This window comes from Solanum tuberosum, unplaced genomic scaffold, assembly GCF_000226075.1.
Source record: "Solanum tuberosum cultivar DM 1-3 516 R44 unplaced genomic scaffold, SolTub_3.0 scf00098, whole genome shotgun sequence".
NCBI lineage: Eukaryota > Viridiplantae > Streptophyta > Magnoliopsida > Solanales > Solanaceae > Solanum > Solanum tuberosum.
The window spans coordinates 1,594,135-1,612,851 of NW_006239026.1; the positions used below are offsets into that span (position 1 = coordinate 1,594,135).

Below are 18,717 nucleotides of genomic sequence, written 5' to 3' on the forward strand. Positions count from 1 at the left end.
CATATTATCTATGGACATCCAAGGGGGAGTGTTATAAAATAATATATTGTGGATGTCCACTACATCAAGAAGTTACTCCATACTTTCCTCCATTATGAAGATAACCATAACCTCCATAACCTCCACCTTTATAACCATTATTCTTGTAACCTTTCACTTCCATAACCTCCCCATTATATTCATGTTAATGTCATGTTTATGACTAACCTTTTGTATGCCTCTATGTTACACTATAAATAAAGGCATAAGGGTTCATATTGTAGTGACTTGAAGATTTGGTGTACACTTGAAAGAAAGAAAGTTATCTCATATTGTTTCTCTTGTCTTATATTCTTCTTGTCTTTATCTTTATATTGTTCTTTTGTTCTTAAGTTTTACAACAATATTAAATTATTTGACATTTTAGAAATTAAAGACAATATTTTTCCCCTTGATTTTTCTTAGTACTAATTATTTTTCAACGTTATAAACACGTCAATATAATTATATTCCTAGTGTAATTTTATAAATCACAAGTGAACAGATATTTCAATAGAGTAAATATTTAATGAAGAAAGATTATCTTAAGACATAAATAAAGATAAAATAGTCAGGGGAAAAACAAACTCCTAACTAATATTTTCTTAAGAAATGCGTAAATATGAAACACGACAAATAATTTTAGACAAAAGAAGTATTTGGTAGGGAGAAAGACAGGGAGAAAAATGTCTTTCGCAAGATTATGATTTATTTATCTTTTTTGGATTTTTTTGCTTATTTCCTGATATTTAATAAGTAAGCAAAAAATATTATTTGAAAGACGTTTATATATAATTTAGACAAACATTATGGAAGATAATATGGGATTAGTGGATGTGACTATTGTTAATTTAAATAATTATCCTTTAATTAAACTTACAGAAGTATATATAGTACTTCATCCGTTTCAAAAAGAGTGACCTAGTTTGACTTGGCACAGAGTTTAAGAAAATAAAAAGACTTTTGAATCTTGTGGTCCTAAATTAAAGTTATGTCAAATGTACAAAATTATCCTTTAATCTTGTGGTCTTAAACATGCCACATGAAAAGTTGAAATTAAAATGTTATCAAAAAAAAGAAAGAGGTCATTTTTTTTAAACAGACTAAAAAAAAGGAGCTCATTCTTTTTTAAACGAATGGAGTACTTTTTAGCTTCACACTCTAATTAATTAACATTAATATAGATCTTATATTTAGACATATAATTAAAATATAATGATATACAATAACTTGAATAAACAATAAGAATATACAAGAACAAACAATTTTGTAAAAAGTGAATCATACTTGCAAAATGAAATTGATTCTTATTAATAACATTGGAAAAAACGCAAAAATTATTACTACATCAATGGCATTAGGCAAGCAAAAAAAATGACAAGTAGTAGTTTATTAACATTGGAAATTTACCAACAAAAATTGAATCATAGTATATAGTACCAATATTTACGATCATCGATCCATTTTAATCCCAATACAATGGGATTACGATATATTATGATCATGATTTCTAAACATGAGTATTTTCGTCAGATGGCATGTATTTTTTCCAGAACCAATGACTCTTCCAAATTCTCGATACATCTTCGATAGGAATACCTTTAGTCTCAGGGAGGAAGAACAAGATGAAAAATGTCATGATCACCACGAATCCTCCGAAGAAGAAGAAGAGCCCGAATTTCAATTCACAGAGCATTGTAAGGAATATTTGTCCGATAATGAAGGTGAAGAACATGTTTACTGAGACGTTGATCGATTGCCCTGCTGATCGAATTTCCATGGGGAAAACTTCACTGGGAACAAGCCAACCTAAGGGTCCCCATGACCAAGCAAATGCTGCTACATATACACAAATAATGGCAACTGTAATGTTACCAAGTCCTTTGCTGAATGTTCCTAGACCATCCACTCCAAATACACTAGCTATGATGGAACCAACAGCAATCTACAATAAGAAAAAAAACAGAGTTTTGTTTAGTTTAGTCAGGAGTTGAAGTTTATAGAGTTGTAAATCGATAGACAGACAAATGTTTATAGATATGTAGTGGATTGAGCAAAAGTCCGTCCGGACTTAAGTGTCACTAACTTAGTGTATTGTGCTTTCAATGTAGTTGAACATATTCAGGATTTGAAGTTTATAGGGTGGTTATTGACTGACAGACAAATATTTCTAGATATCTAGTGGATTGAGAAAAAAGTTGTTTGGGTTTACGTGAACTCATGATAAGTTGTACTCCATCCATCCTCAATTAGTGACACTAACTTAGTGTACATATTCAGGATTTGAAGTTTACAAGATCGTAAATAGATTGACAGTCAAATGTTTACATATATCTAGTGGATCGAGCTAAAGTTGTTGGGGTTTACGTGTCCATCCGTCCTCAGTTAGAGTCACTAACTTAGTGTATTGTGCTTTCAAAGTAGTTGTACATATTCAGGATTTGAAGTTTCTAGGATGGTTATTGACCGACAGACAAATGTTTATAGATATCTAGTGGATTGAGAAAAAGTTGTTTGGGCTTACGTGTCCATCCGTCCTTACTTAGTGTACTCTACTTTCAATGTAGTTGTACATGTTTAGGATTTGAAGTTTATAGGGTTGTAAATTGACTGACAGACAAATAAATGTTTACAGATATCTAGTGGATTGAGCAAAAGTTGTTAGGTTTATGTGAGATCATGATAAGTAGTACTCTATCCGCCCTTAGTTAGTGACACTAACTTAGTGTATTGTGCTTTCAATGTAGTTGTACATATTCGGGATTTGAAGTTTATAGGGTTGTAAATCGACTGACAGACAAATGTTTACAGATATCTAGTAGATTGGGCAAAAGGTTGTTGGGTTTACGTGAACTCATGATAAGTAGTACTCCATCCGCCCTTAGTTAGTGACACTAACTTAGTGTATTGTGCTTTCAATGTAGTTGTACATGTTCAGGATTTGAAGTTTATAGGGTTGTAAATGGATAGATAGACAAATGTTTACAGATATTTAGTGGATTGAGCAAAAGTTGTTGGATTTATGTGAAACCCATAAGTGATACTGTGTCAGTCACATATTAGTTGTTCACTTTCCCTTTTGTACGCCCCATAAGAAAATCATAAATAAGAAGAGCAGAATGTAGGCGGATTTTGGTACCTGGCAGATAATCATGAGTGTACCACCAACAAGGAACAAGGGTCTCCTGCCAAATCTATCAACAGTGAATATGGATATAAGTGTGGCGAACACATTGACAAGTCCGGTGATGACAGCTGTCATCAACGCAGCTCCGTCCCCAAACCCAAGTGTTTTAAACAGGACAGGTGCGTAGAACATAATGACGTTGATACCAGTGAGTTGTTGGAAGAACGGAACCAGGACAGCGACTGTCAATTGTGGTCTATACCTAGGTTTCATAATGTTACCCCATGGACTTTCGACTTGTTTAGACATGTCGCTTGCTATGATAAGATCCTCAAATTCGTTGTCTACATTGCTTGTACCACGAATCTTTTGCAACATTGTCTTTGCCTCCTCTTTTTGCCCTCTATCGATCAATGAATTAGGCGTGTCTGGTAGGAAAACAGCTCCTACTGTCATGATAACAGCAGGTACAGCCGCGAGAACAAGAGACACTCTCCAACCATTTTTCTTCATGGTAGAGGTACCATAATTGACAAGATTCGCGATCAGTATGCCAAGTGTGACAGCCATTTGGAAACAGACGTTGAGCGCTCCTCTAAGTTTAGGTGGAGCCATTTCTGAGAGGTAAACGGGGACAGATTGGTTGGCATAGCCAATGCCAACACCTAGTAATAGGCGCCCCAGAATGAGTACACCCAAGTTCATGGCTGCACCATTCAGGACCGCGCCTATTAGGAAAATTAGACCACCGATAAGCATAGAGATTTTTCGTCCAAATGCTTTTGTGGTTATTGAAGCTGCAAATGAAGCAACTAATGCTGCTAAATAGAGTGATGAAGTGAAGAGTTGTAACATATGATCATTGAATTTGCAATATTGGCTTCCTCCTTCTTTCAAGTTCTTCTCCTTGTGATACACATTTGGGAAAAATTTGAGTAAAAATTCATCCATAGATGTCACTCCTCCTGTAATTTTTGAAGCAAAATCATCAAGAATAACATATAGACGAAGGTACGAAAAGAGAGGGATTCAAAGAATAGATGTTTTACTGTCTGTTCTTAATCTGATATACTTTCATGATAGTAGATAGAAGGCGTGTTTGATACAACTAAAAATTTAGCGAAGGTACGGAATGAAAGGGATTCAAAGAACATCCATTTTACAGTTTGTTCTTGATCTGACATACTTTCACGATAGTAAATACGGCTAAAAATGTATAGGCGAAGGTATGGCAAGAGAGGGATTGAAAGAACATCTATTATAAAAAGGCATTTTACTGTTTGTTCTTAATTTGACATACTTTCACGATAATAAATAGAAGGTGTGTTTGGTACGACTAAAAATGTATAGGCAAAGGTACATCAAGAGAGGAATTCAAAGAACATCCATTATAAAAGAGGTTTTACTGTTTGTTCTTGATCTGACATACTTTCAAAGTAGTAGATAGAGGGTATGATTGGTACGACTAAAAATGTATAGACAAATGTACAACAAGAGAGGGATTAGAAGAACATCCATTTTAAGGGATTAGAAGAACATCCATTTTATTGTTTGTTCTTGATCTGACATACTTTCAAGATTGTAAATAGATGACGTTTTTGGTACGACTAAAAATGTATAGGCGAAGGTACAACAAGAGAAGGATTCAAAGAATATCCATTATAAAAGACATTTTATTGTGTGTTCTTGATCTAACATACTTACACGATAATAGACAGAGGATGTGTTTGGTACTGACTAAAAATGTATAGGCAAAAGTACAACAAGAGAGGGATTAGAAGAGCCCATAATAAAGACATTTACATTAAAAAAATTTATACATATTTTTTTTCACTTATTTTCTGTGTGTATACTGAACACCAATAAAAAAACCAAAAAAATGGATAAAAATATATTTACCTGAAATACCAATGTCATAACCAAAGAGTAAACCACCAGTGGCTGCAACCAAACATGTCATAATAACAAAAGCTGTAACTTTTCCTTCATAATCACCACCTCCACCACCACTTGCTGCAAATCCTCCTGCCATCTTTTTTTCTTTTATGAATTTATCGAAAATAAAATCTCTAACTTTTTTCTTAAAAAAAAATAATTAAAATAATAAATAATTATTTAAAATAATTTATATACAAATTCTTTGTGAGTTTTCTATTGGATAGTGGTGTGGATAACACAAGAGTAATTTTCAAGGGATATAAGAAACAAAGGCCTTTGTTAAAAAATAATAAATTTCAATAATTTTTTTTTTCTTCTTGAAAGACCTTTGGATTTTTTTTCTTTGTTTTGATAATATTTATTTTCCCTTGTTCTACATGAGCACGGCAAACTTGTTGCCTGCTCTGTCTCTTTTATTTGCTTGTTATTTTTCTAAAAATAATATAAGGTATTTATAAGAGGTGAAAATTATGAATTATCCATAAAATAGGGCAAATTATTAGGAGATATGAGGATGGAGAGAATTGTTAGAAGAAGAAAAAAGTGAATTTTTATCCATGTATAATGTTTGTGGATGATATTAATTTATGATAATTGATTTAACAAAATTTTAATTGAAATCAATAATACTAAATAAATAGATGAAGATGCTTATTTGTTTCCACCATGCATGAAAAATGGGAGTAATATTAGTTATTGTTTGGTGAATAAAATAAGAAATCCGTGTGATACGTAAGTAATAATATTAATCATGTCAAATTGTAATTTAACTTATTTGTGCATTTGATTATATATATATGTATAACAAAATCTCTATGAAAAAATTGCTATATTTTAAAACTCTTATCATATAGCTTGGAGTTATTTCATTGTTTAAATTAATCTATATACTCTTTAGGTATTATTTTTAGGGAAAATTATGCGGATAAACAAACATATACTAGTTAATTAGCTAACATAATTATAGTTTGAATTAATTATGGATTGCAACTTAATTTTAGTTGTAATTACGTCATCTCTCTCCCCTCTCCTCTTTTATTCATATACATATACAATTATATGACAGATATACAAATACAATTAGCCTCTCTCCACTCTTTGCCATCTCTCGCTCGGCTCTCTCTCTCAATATCGCTTGCCTCTCTCCTCCCTCTAACAATCTCATTCGCCAGATATACAAATACATATGTATACCAGTTACATATATACAATATATACAATTATCTGACAAATATACATATACAATTCGTCTCTCCACTCTTTTCCCTCTCTTGCTCACCTCTCTTCTCCCTCTCCCAATCTCGCTCGTCTCTCCTCCCTCTCTCAATCTCGCTTGCCAGATATACAAATATATATATGTATATCAGTTACATATGTACAATTATTTGACAGATATACATATACAATTCGACAAATATACATATACAATTCGTCTCTCTGCCCTCTCTCTCGCCTCTCTCCCCCTCTAACATGTAGCTACGAATCATAATTAACAAACTATAGTTATGGAACACAATCAAGTTATTTTTGAATGGCTATAAGCGAAAATTCTCCCTTTTAGATTCACTATATTTTCACTTTTAATTTAATTAAGGCATAAATACATTATATTATCTCTTTTTTATTTTCATTATTCAATTTCTTTTGGTTTTGGCTATTAGGACTTTAGTTACATGGTCTTATCTGTTGTATTATTTTCCTTATCTTATCCTAATTCAAAAATATTATCATTTCAAGCTCAAATAAGTTTTATCCTTCAATTTCTAAATTGAATGTTATTTTCTAAAAGAAAATCATACCATGCTTTCAATCTTAAATTAATTACACTCCGTCAAATATATTTATTTTTATCTTTCAATTCAAGTTCAAAAATTAACCACATTCGGTTCAAAAGATCTATTACAATGATATATTAATGTCCAAAAAAATAAAATAAGCATGATACATAAATATGTCATTTAATTTGGCTCTAGATCACATTTATGCTCTCCGACTTTCGGTGTGCACAAGTAGACACTTAAAGTTATATAAAATGAACAAATATACACACGTGTCATATGTGACATCCTATGTGACAATTTTCATCCTACGTGGTGTCATATGTGTATTATGCTACGTAAGACTCATATGTATACTTGTTCAATCTTATACAAGTTAAAGTGTCTCCTTATGCACACCCAAAGTTGGAGGGTACAAATGTGAAACGAGGCTAAGTTAAATGGCACATTTATTTATATGCCAAAAAAATAATCTTTATTTTAAAACTCTTTCCCTTTTAAGTCTTGGTGTAACATAGCCCGAAAGACAAATCCATCCAGGTCTAGGTACGTGTCATGGACTTGGGTCGTGAGGCTTGATGTGACGTAGCCCGAAAGACAAATCCATGTAAGTCTAGGTTTAAAGGAAACACGTACATCTAGGTTTAAAGGAAACAATACGTGTCATTGACTTGGGTTGTGACAATTAACTTCTAATAGGGTACTGGCCCAGCACATAAATCAGAACTGTTCTTAAACCACAAGGAAATAGTATAAATTGAAGTTAAGAGTCAATTGTTTCTACCATAAAAGGCAATCTGATGCACAAAACATTTCACGCTAGCAAATAAAAGGAAATGCATAAATACGATCGTCTTCTCTTTGAACGAAACCATATTACATAAATCTGAAAATACACAATTATTTTCATCTTATAGACAACTCAAATATACAAATCCAAACAGCTTCGCGCCATTATACAGCTAAAATATACAATGCAACCTCATTATTCTTGGCTAAATCAAGGAAGCAAATCAATTTATAGGCAAAAACAGGATAAACAACAACGACAAGACAAGAAAATTCCTCTCGTCGATCATAGACTGATGAAGATACCAGAACGGATAAACTTTTCCTTGAATATTACGCGTTAGAAACTGTCTTTAGAAGTCCATCAAGATACTCCTTGAGTTTAACTTTTGTTATCGCGCCTTCCCTTTTGCTGTCTGGAACTTCTTTTCCATCTTTGAAGAGAATCAAAGTTGGCAATCCATAGACTTTGTACTCTTCTATGATCTTGGGACTCGCGTCATGATCTATCTTAACAACAGTGATCTTTTCTTTGTACTCCTGAACAGTAAAAGTAAAGGAAATGACGTTTTAGGGAAAAGTATTTACTTCAAACATCAAGAACAAGAAAGACCAGAGACAGAAATCGTTTCATGATTCAAGATTCAACACAAGAAGACATAACTATGTATCATTATGCTGATGAATTGAAATGAAAAAGAGCTATACTAAAATGAGAAGAGCTCGTGTTCACTGGCTCCTGCATGGAAATTTCTCAATCTTTCCTCACTGGAAGTTCTATTTTAAACTACAGAGCTGTCAATCAATCAGCAGTATCCTCTATCTAGAGGCTTTTGGACATTGGACCAGACACATAATAGCTTTTGGACTTTAACTCTACACGAAATGGGAAAAAAAGCCTCGAAGAGAACATTTCAATAATTCAAGTTAAGCAAACATCACAAATGATTTTTGAGAAAAAAGAAGAAGATAGCTTCCCTCATACCAAACACACCTTTTAGCAGTTTAACGTGCTCATTGAAGAAAAAATTGAATATTTAACTCTACGTGAAAGGAGAAAAAGGCCTTGAACAGAACATTTCAATAAATCAAGTTAAGCAAACATCAGAAATGATTTTTTAACAAATAAAAAGAAATTCCTTCATACCAAATACACCTTTTATCAGTTTAACATGTTCATTAAAGAAAAAAAAATTGAATCTTTAACTCTATATGAAATGAGAAAAAGGACCTTGAACAGATCATTCAACGCCTGGAAATGATTTTTTTAGCCAAAAAAAAACAAATATTTTCATCATACCAAACACCCTTTATCAGTTTAACATGCTCATTGAAGAATTTCTTCAACATTTCAATATGAACAAAATACCTCTCATAGAACAAATTTCTTCTACATGATATGGGGAAAAGGGTCTTGAACAGAACATTTAAATAATTCAAGTTAAGCAAACAACAAAAGTGATCTTTCAGCAAAAGAAGAATAGAGTTAATGGTCAAAAATACACTTAAACTATTACTTTTTCACAAGTTTCATACCTTAACTATCTATTGTTCCATTAACCTACCTAAAGTATCACTCTCTTATTGTACTAAAACACACCTTGACGCTAAGTTGATCTACACGTGCATGTTGTCGAGTGGGAATAATATTTGGCCAACTAGCATCGAAGTGTGTTTTAATGCAAAAGGTGTGATAGTTTAGGAAGGTATAAAACTAGCGAAAGAGTAATCGTTTAGGTGCTTTTTTGACCATCAACTCAAACAAAAGAAGTCATTTTCCTTCACACCGAACACACATTCATCAGACATGCTTATTGAAGAAACAAATTGACAAAGGGAAATTGAAGATTTAATCGAATAGAGCTCCAATAACACAACATAAAGATTGTGAAAAGAAGAAGAACATGATTTGTCCACCCCATTTCCCAACGCGAATCAATGCAAAATTTGTGTTACAAAACATGGTTTTCCCACCAAATCAGTTCATTCCTGGAAAAACGCATGGTGGCAAACAAATTCTCATTGAAATATTGGGAACAGCTACTGAATATTTTTCCTTTTCTTACCTATTCAATCAAAATATCTGCGGAAATATGGGAAATTTGTATCACAAAACATGATTTTCCAATTTCATTCCCACCAAACCAGCTCAAAAAAATGCATGGTGGAAAACAGATTCTCAGCCACTAAACATTTCTCCTTTTTCACTGCTGAGGAAACAGTTCGCCGAACATTTTTCAATGAGAAATTTCAATGGAAATATAGTGATTATTAAGCAGTGAATTATTAACGAAGTACTAACTTTTTATTGTGATTTGTATCCTCCACGACCTCCTATCTAAGATTTAATTGAATGGAATTCGAATAACACAACATAAAGAGGGCAAAAAAACGAAGAAGAAGAACCTCAGCAACGGATTCCATGGCAGGACTAATCAAACGGCAAGGTCCACACCAAGTAGCAACGAACTCAACCAGTACAGGACGATCGGACTTCAAAACGACGTCGGAGAATTCATCTTCCTTAATCTCCGTCAATCCACCACAGCTTATCCTCAATGTCGAACAATTTCGAAACCCTAACTTTCCCTTTCGATTTCCAATCGAAAACCTAACTTTCTTCCAACCTAAAGAAGAAAATGAAGAACGAAAAGGAGAAGCGAAATTACAAGTTGTATTGAAAGAATGCGTCATAGGATATGAAATCCTCGAAGTTGAAGTAGCGACGGAAGCCATTGTCGCCATTGTCGCCATTGTTGAATGCTTCGAGATAACTTTTTCAGTTATCGCTAAAGAAGAAGGTGTTTCCGGTCCACACACATTTTCACTATGTTAGGCTGAAATTTCATGCTGATGCACACCAAAGAACGCAGGGAAAAAGGACAAATATATCAACTATCCTAAATGGTATGCAAATATTATTCGTCATATTTTTGGAATATTGGTGTCCCATCCATCATACTTTTGGTACATTGGTGCCCTAGCCTTTATACTAACGGATACACACGTATCATAATCTTATCAACCGACCCGACATTTATTAAATATCGAATTAACTGATAAGATTGTGTCACGTGTACCTATTTAGTCTTCCGTTAGAATGAAGGGCATATATGATCTAGTTTATTGACGGCAGGGACACCAATGTCCCAAAATCGGAGGATATCGACATACCATTTACCATAGTTTGGGAGGTATATTTGTCTTTTTTCCCAAGAATGTATAACATAGCATCTAGTGAGCAGGTGTGAAAGGTTAGATATATTGGGAATGAGGAGAGGCAAGAGGTGATTAGATAGAATATAATGTATTTTTAGAGGTGATTAGATAGAATATGACGTAGTTTTAGATGAGGACGAGGTGATTATATAGAATATGACGTATTTTTAGATGAGGATATGACCTTAGATAAGAGGATGTTGAGGTCGCAAATAAGGTTAAAATGTTAGTATGTAGTCGAGCATAATTTGATGTTGTTCTGAAAGTGGCGGGTAAGGTTGTGAGAGCTCATATAAAAAAGACATGTTAACAATGAGATTCAAACTCGAGCTCAACAACACTAAAAGAGCCTTAAGCACTCACCCAAGAGTCAATGGACCAATCAAATCATTTGTTCATGGGGTGCTCTATGTTAATTTTATACAAATACTTCTTAATTTCTACATAGATATATATATTCCGAGACGAGGTTAATGGGTGCTCGAGCACCCGACGGACTCTATGTGGGTTCGACCTTGATTGCATACTAAGAATGTATAACATAGTCTAATGTTACCCGTCATGTAGTATACCTTAAGTTGTGTTCGGAAATAACTTTTCTATCTTTTCATGAGGTGTGAGAGGTTGGATATATTGGGAGTGAGGAGAAATAGAGAGCGGCCGAAAGAAATATCAACAAGAGGTGATTAGATAGAATATGATGTCTTTAGATTACTAAGGACATGACCTTAGATAAGAGGGTGTGATTTGTGAAGATCGCGAATAAGGTTAAAATGTCAGTAGGTAGTCGAGCGTTGTCTTAATATTAATTTCATGTTGTTGCACCGCCAAATAGTGTATAACGTAGTCTCCAATGATACTCCGCCATGTAGTATACATTAAGTTGTGTCGAAAATAGTTTATTTATCTTTTTATGAGAATAGGTATGGAATTAGTTCAATTATGGAATCATGAATAGTCATTAGTTGAACCAATGTTAAACACTATAATTTATGAAAAAATCAGCGATACTTACCTTAAGAAAGCGTAATAAAATATCTCACCAAATTCATGGAGGAAGTCAAAAAAGTTATCAACAATTAGGAACATTAGCGGGATTGAGAAGGGGACCTAATATGTCGAAATATGCGATAAATGAGTTACTTTATTTTCAATTTAAAATTTAAAATTAATATAATGAGATAATATTTTTTCCCATCATTGTGTTCAAGTAAAAAGTAAAATAATCCATTCAAAAATTTTAGAAAAATATTCATCATTTCATATATCATATATAATAGAAAGTATATAGATATAGAAAGATAATTGTAGATAAAACAATATGACAACTTAATTACAAATGATAAATGTTTTTTTAAAAGAAAATAATAGAATTCTATGAAGATGAAAACGTGTCGAAACCCCATTGGATAAAACCAGGCTTAGATTTGGATGGCCAGAAAATGTGCAAACGTGGCTCCTCAAGATCTCCCGTGTACCATTTTATGTGAGTATTTCTTTTTTTTATTTGATAAATTTATTTATTTATTTTTGCAAAAAAAATTAAAATTGATTCAGTATTCAATATTTATTTTGGAGCATAATAATCCAAATTCGCATTTGGAAAATCTCACTTTTAAAGGGTAAATTGTTTCCTAGTAAAAACGACTCTATATTCATTGTTTAAACCAGTGTAGTTAAAAACATAGAAGTATTTAACATTCCACTATAATTCTTAACAATTTTTGTAATTTTAATTAATCTATTTTATTTTATTTTTACATTTATTATGAGGCAAAAGGGTGTGTTGGACCCTTGTACTTGTACCAGTTTGTATTGTGAACCATTTTACTTACTCATTTGTCATCTCAACTCCTGAACTCATTTAAACTCAACTTGCTGAACCTTTTCAACTCATCATGACTCTCAATAGCGCTGATGTTACACTCCATGTCAGATAAAATTTCTCACATCATTTTTTTATTTTTATAATAAAGTTTTGATGTATTTTTTACAAAATAAAATTTTAATTTATTCTTTTAAATTAAAATTTTAGGTCTCCCCACATCATCTGATATTTTCACCGTTAAACCGCTGGAGCAAGTCACCGCTGCCACCACTCTTCTTGCCGGTAAGACCACAAATATGTACTCTCTCCCTCATATGTCTCTATCTTTGTCGCACACTCTCACTATTTTTCTTACCTCCTCCTTCTCCAATCTCCACAAATCCAAAAACCATAAGCTGCCGCCACCAGCTCCTTGCCCCCTCACCCGCCTCGTTTCCCTCTCCACTGTCTTTCTTTCTTCGTACCATCATCGATTCCTGCGAACCACCAGGGACCCGCTATACTCTCCATCCTCTCTGGCGTACCAGAAGACCAGGAAATTCCTCGCTGCTTTCGGCGTACCAACATGCTCCTCGCCGTCTTTGGTGTACCAGACCCCCTAACGAAGATGAAAGAAAGAAAATAAGGGTTGGGTAAAAATGGGGATGGCTGAAAAAGTAGGTGGTTGGGTGAAGAATAAGGTTTTTTTTTTTTAAGTTTATTATTGTATTCTCTTGTAATTTAAATATGATGTTCACTTGCCTTGCCAGGCATGTGGTCTCACTCTCTTACCAGCATGGTCAATGGTCAGAAGGATTTGATATATTGTGTTTTACTAAGTGTAAGGGTTCAATTGGTAAAGAATTAAGTAGAATGATCCATAATACAAACTGGTACAAGTATAAAGTTCTACTAAACCCCTTTGCCTTAATATTATTATAAAAAATGCAAATTTCTTTAGTTAAACTATTATTGTGCAAATTATATGTTAAGAAAAATGACTTGAACACTAATGTCCAAATTTATATTTTTATAAAAAGTAAAATACAATTTATCTGCGTATTTTGAATACTGTGATTGGTGAAGAAAGTAATTTCTTATATTTTAAAAATGAAGAAAGAAAACAAAAATCAGAAAATTAAAAATAAAATAAATAAAATTGAAAATATGAGATATTTTTTATTTTTCAATGATAGAAAACGATATAATCTATTTAAATATTATATCATTAAAATAATATATTTCCTTCGTCCACTTTTGATTGTCACGATTTCTTTTTTTGGAGTTAAACGATAAGAACTTTGACTAATATTTTACAATGTATGTTTTCATCATATTGATATGTAGAAATTGCAAATTATAGTACTTTTCGTATAATTTTTAAATATCTAATTTTTTTGTTTAAAATATTAAATTAATGAAATTTAATTTCACTTTGAAAATTAGTCAAATTGACTTTCGAAAAACACAATGACAATTAAAAATGAACAGATGACACAAATGCATAAAAGAGGACACAAATGATCAATCTCAAACTTAGTGGACCATTTTAGCTATAAAAAAAATCCCAAACAAATTTTGTACTAGAACAACTCACAGTCACCGGCGCCGGCACAATTTCCTCCGGCATCGCGAGACCAAAAGAGCGATGAACAATAAAGACGACGAAACGCATAAAGAAGAAGAAGGAGAAGAATCGCCATCTCACTCTCAGCAAACAGGTAGCGATTATGTTTGTAACTTGTAGAGCTTGTAGAAATTTTGGGGATTCGCCTAATTATGTTCATTCACCGTATGGGCGAAATCGAAATATCTATAGTGTCTTTAATGCTCCTCAAGCTAATTTCTGTTCTCGTAGACATTAGTCGTATGGCAACTCCAACTAGTTTGAGTTGAGTGAGGCATAGTTGATTGATGGATTGATGTTCTAATTTCTTAATGTGAAATTGACCTTACTGATACAATCTGAAATTGGAGCTAACTGAAAATTTAACAGAAAATAGAGTAGAGAAGGAATTACAGGAAAGAATGTAAAGGGCAAAGCTAAAACTAAGGCTGCTAACTAGTTGTATGAAAAGATCTTATGCACAGTCCTAACTAGTTGTATACTTTGTGTTAGAGAAGCTAAAATGCACTACGAATTGTGATGAGAGCGGGTCAAGTAGGATTGACAGGCTTCTAGGCTGGCAAGCTCTGAATATGAGGTGCACATTACACTGCACTCGAATCCCACGTTGTAATGGAGATGAAAGTAAAGAGTTTTATAAGACATTCTCTTCCTTAGTTATCTGGTGAATAGGTTGCACAAATCCGGTTATGATTGAGACATTCGACAGAATAGGCAAGGTACGTGGTGCAGGTTGAAAACATGAAATTATGACATTAACTAGTCCGTGAATAATTTTGCTAAAATGAGCTACACCATTTGGTTTTAAATGGCCATTCATGTGAGTAGTCATGCCCTAGAAATTCAGATCAGATCACCTACCAACCCTGAATATTCCGATGTGAACTTTTACCAATTAGTGCTATGGAGTATGGACTCCCTTTTTCCGTCTAATAGTTTCTGTAGAGGATAATTCATTGCTTATGCTGTTAAATCGAAAAGACAAATCCTCCGGACTGTTGAGATATGTAAGTTTTCCTTCGGATTAAACATTCTTGTTGCATTATTTTGTGTAATAAGGAGTTATTCTCTAATTTATATTAAATTTGTTGTTTTGTCAGTTTCTAATGATGATGAGATAGATTACTCCGTCAAGCCAGAATTTTATGATCCAGAGCTTGATGACAAAGATGAAGTCTGGGTCCAAAAGAAAAGGGGTGGTCGTACTTCTGATGCCATCCTTAATTGTCCAGCGTGTTTTACCACCCTTTGTCTAGATTGTCAAAGGTATGGCCTTTTTTCGTTTCTAGAATATCCCTGTGATTCGAATCTAAAATAACCATATAGTTGATTGCATGTCTCTGTTACTTTACCACTGGAATTCTTGGTATTTTAGTTCTTCTTCAACCAATCAATCAGTCAACTATGTTCAATTCCAATTGAGTTGTATAGACTGTATGAATCTTCTATATCCATCTGCTCAATGCAGGTCCATTGCATTCCAATACTAAATGAACTGCCTTTTAAGGCAACTAATTTGGATCTTCTTGCATTCTCGAACATATATACTGATTTGGGTCCTTATTTTCAAACCATTACTTTTTGAAAATGGCCAAACATATGGAAGGAACAGTCAGCCAGAATATTCGGATCTTCATAACTCTACTTTTGTTTATCTGCTTCCTAGGAAAGTTTATGTAGCAACGAGGAGAAGAGATATCCTAAAAGTAGGATTTGCATTTTTCATAGTTGTTAAAATAATTTTTCCTCCATAAAGTTTTGGGTGCCGTATGTTGGACCTTGATTTTGTAGTATCATTTCAGATGTTTGGATATTGTTCGTACTTCGTACTATAACATGATTTTTGGAATTATGGATGTTGCTCACTCTGATTAACAGGGTGCGCTGCATAGGTAAGAGGTTGAGTCTGCCACTATTTTTCAGTTCTAGTAATACTGTAATAGCCTGTTTGAATTGGCTTATTTTAGGTGCTTTTACGCACTTTTGTAGTATTTAGATAAGATAAAGTGGTTTTAAACACTTGTTTTTAAGTCAAAATAACAAAAATAAACCAAAAGTCATATGTTATGATTTTTAACGTATGACTTATAAGCATAAGCCATAAGTTATAAGCCCATCCAAACAGGCTCTTAGAGTCAAATACAAGCTCTTTCAATGAAATAGGAGCAAAAGGGGGTAATGATCAATCGGATACACGGCAGAAATGGAGACTGCAGTAGCCTTCTAGTGATACCAGATAAATGATGGTCAAGGAGAGAATTTCATATTATCTTGTTATGTATCGATAAGTGCGTCATTTCCATCAACAATACTTAGATTGAGAATAATTATAAATAAAAAGAATATTCTAACTGGTATGACGTTAATTCTTGCTTGATTGGAATAGTAGAAGCCTAGGTTCAGTGCATATGGTGAAAGCAAGAATTAAAGAATTATTCTGAAATCTTCTTGTTTGATAAGTAATAATTCATAAAATTTCTTACTATACGTTGAACTAACGCACCTTTATGACATTACCAAGTTCAATTATTATCAGTTGACTTGTAAACTGAAATCCTGTTGAGTCACCATCCGATCTTAAGACCATTGGGTCTCCATTTTCATGTAATTCATCTGCTGTTCAATCAAGAAACTGCCTTGGTGCATTTTATGTTTGATGCGAGCTTTCTTTGCTCCTTTTTGTAGATTTTTAGTGGGTGGGATGATATATATGCAATTCAGAATTGATGTAATCTTGATAATGCAGGCATGAAAAGAATGTTACACAGTACCGAGCAATGTTTGTGGTCAATTGCAAGATCAAGAGTGAACAAGTGGTGGCACATCTTGGAAGCAAACGAAAGAGGGGTAAGAAAGGGCGTGGATCTTCTGAAGCTGAAGCGGGTTCTGATATGGGCAAGACATATAAACGTGTATGCTGTTCAGTTTGTTCAACAGAGGTTGGAGTCATTGATGAAGAAGAGATCTATCATTTCTTTAACGTTATTCCTAGTGAGTCTTGACATGCTCCTCCTGAAAATGGCCTTAAGCTATTTGTTTTCGGATGTGCATTGCTGAAAACTTAAGGGTTCGGAGGGTGCTTTTAATAGTATGTTGGCTGCCAAAAATTTGCAGTTTGTGCTAAAGCAAAAGCTTCCTTCTTCATGGGGTATTTATTTAAAACTATAGGTCTATAGAACTAAATGAGCTTAAATATTATTTGTTGTTGTTGATGATCTCTTCTCCTTTACTATTGTATTTCATTTCTATACTTGTTTTTTACATGCTTGAGCCAAAGGTCTATCTGAAACTATCTCTCACTTTCACAAGATAGGAGCAAAGTTGCGTACGCACCATCCTTCTCAAACCATACTTGTGTGATTTCAAAGGGGGTTGATGTACTAAATAAATTTCATCACTTGTTGAGCAAGAATGATATTCTAGTTTACTCCCTTTTTTGTGTTCGAATTCTAAACCGGTGAGGCGCTGCTGGATGCTTTTGATCAATAGAATACGAAGAAGAGGAAATCGAATTATGTATGATGAGCTTGAGTCGAGTCACAAAAAGGATTACGATGAGCTGCAAGAATGATATTCTAGTTTACTCCCTTTTAGCTTTGAGAATTATTCTATTATCTCTTTTGATTTGTAGGGGAGCCATTTAGTTACACCCAATTACCATCGAAATAGGTTGATTTTAAACTTTTGCCCCTCGCTTGTTTTATGGACATACATGTAAAGTTAAAAAGTCGAAATTTTGTTAAATTAGAGACTTGAAATTCTAACTTTATACTCACACGTTCGAAGTTGATTATGAGGTGATTAAAGTTTTAAATACTTTATTAATTTCGATTAGTTTTTACATAGGAGTCCAAACTCCCAAACAACACCAATAGTCGTTTGAATTAAAAGTAAGTTATGCGTGAATTAATAATATAAAAATTGTTTTTGCGATGACGAGATGCGATTTATTGTCGCTATTAAAAAATAACAATACATGAATTAATTATTCTAAAGGATATTTTCATCTTTAAATAATCTAGTCATTGCTTAGAAATGCATGCTATGATTTTTGTTTGTGCGACTAAACTAATTTCACGAGATATGTGCATTTTTCGCCAATAAGTATCAGGTAAGTCATAACTCTATTTACCAAGACTAGGACAAATGAAAAAAAAAAATCTTATCAAACACATCCTTAATTTTGGTATTATTATCCCTTCTTTAGTATATTGTTTAGTTTATGTAAAATTAACACAAAATATTACTCCATCTGTTCAACAATAGTGTCTACGATACTATTTTGAGATGTCCAACAATATTACTACTCCACTTTATGAAATCAATGAATAATTTTACACTTTGTTCCTAATTTGCCCTTATCATTAACTATAGTACTCATTTCCCTATGTACATTTTTCAAAACATTACATTT

At 33.2% G+C, this 18,717-nt stretch overlaps 3 protein-coding genes across 3 annotated transcripts; 1 reads left to right on the forward strand and 2 right to left on the reverse strand.

Annotated features, from left to right (window-relative positions):
* Positions 1–1,434: 1,434 nt before the first annotated feature.
* LOC102605525 (sugar transport protein 10) lies at positions 1,435–5,183 on the reverse strand. The gene is made up of 3 exons (XM_006348486.1): positions 5,045–5,183; positions 3,158–4,110; positions 1,435–1,963 (listed from the first exon to the last, which is right to left on the reverse strand). Exons 1-3 carry the CDS (start codon positions 5,175–5,177, stop codon positions 1,529–1,531), a joined length of 1,521 nt encoding a protein of 506 aa, XP_006348548.1. The 5' UTR covers positions 5,178–5,183; the 3' UTR covers positions 1,435–1,528.
* A 2,519-nt stretch (positions 5,184–7,702) lies between these two features.
* LOC102605867 (thioredoxin X, chloroplastic) lies at positions 7,703–10,502 on the reverse strand. Its single transcript, XM_006348487.2, has 2 exons — positions 10,057–10,502; positions 7,703–8,190 (listed from the first exon to the last, which is right to left on the reverse strand). The coding sequence occupies exons 1-2, from the start codon at positions 10,402–10,404 to the stop codon at positions 7,984–7,986; spliced, it is 555 nt and encodes a 184-aa protein (XP_006348549.1). The 5' UTR covers positions 10,405–10,502; the 3' UTR covers positions 7,703–7,983.
* Positions 10,503–14,225: 3,723 nt separating this feature from the next.
* On the forward strand, positions 14,226–17,518 carry LOC102606207 (E2F-associated phosphoprotein). The gene is made up of 3 exons (XM_006348488.2): positions 14,226–14,397; positions 15,404–15,569; positions 17,050–17,518. The coding sequence occupies exons 1-3, from the start codon at positions 14,325–14,327 to the stop codon at positions 17,303–17,305; spliced, it is 495 nt and encodes a 164-aa protein (XP_006348550.1). The 5' UTR covers positions 14,226–14,324; the 3' UTR covers positions 17,306–17,518.
* The last annotated feature ends 1,199 nt before the right edge of the window (positions 17,519–18,717 follow it).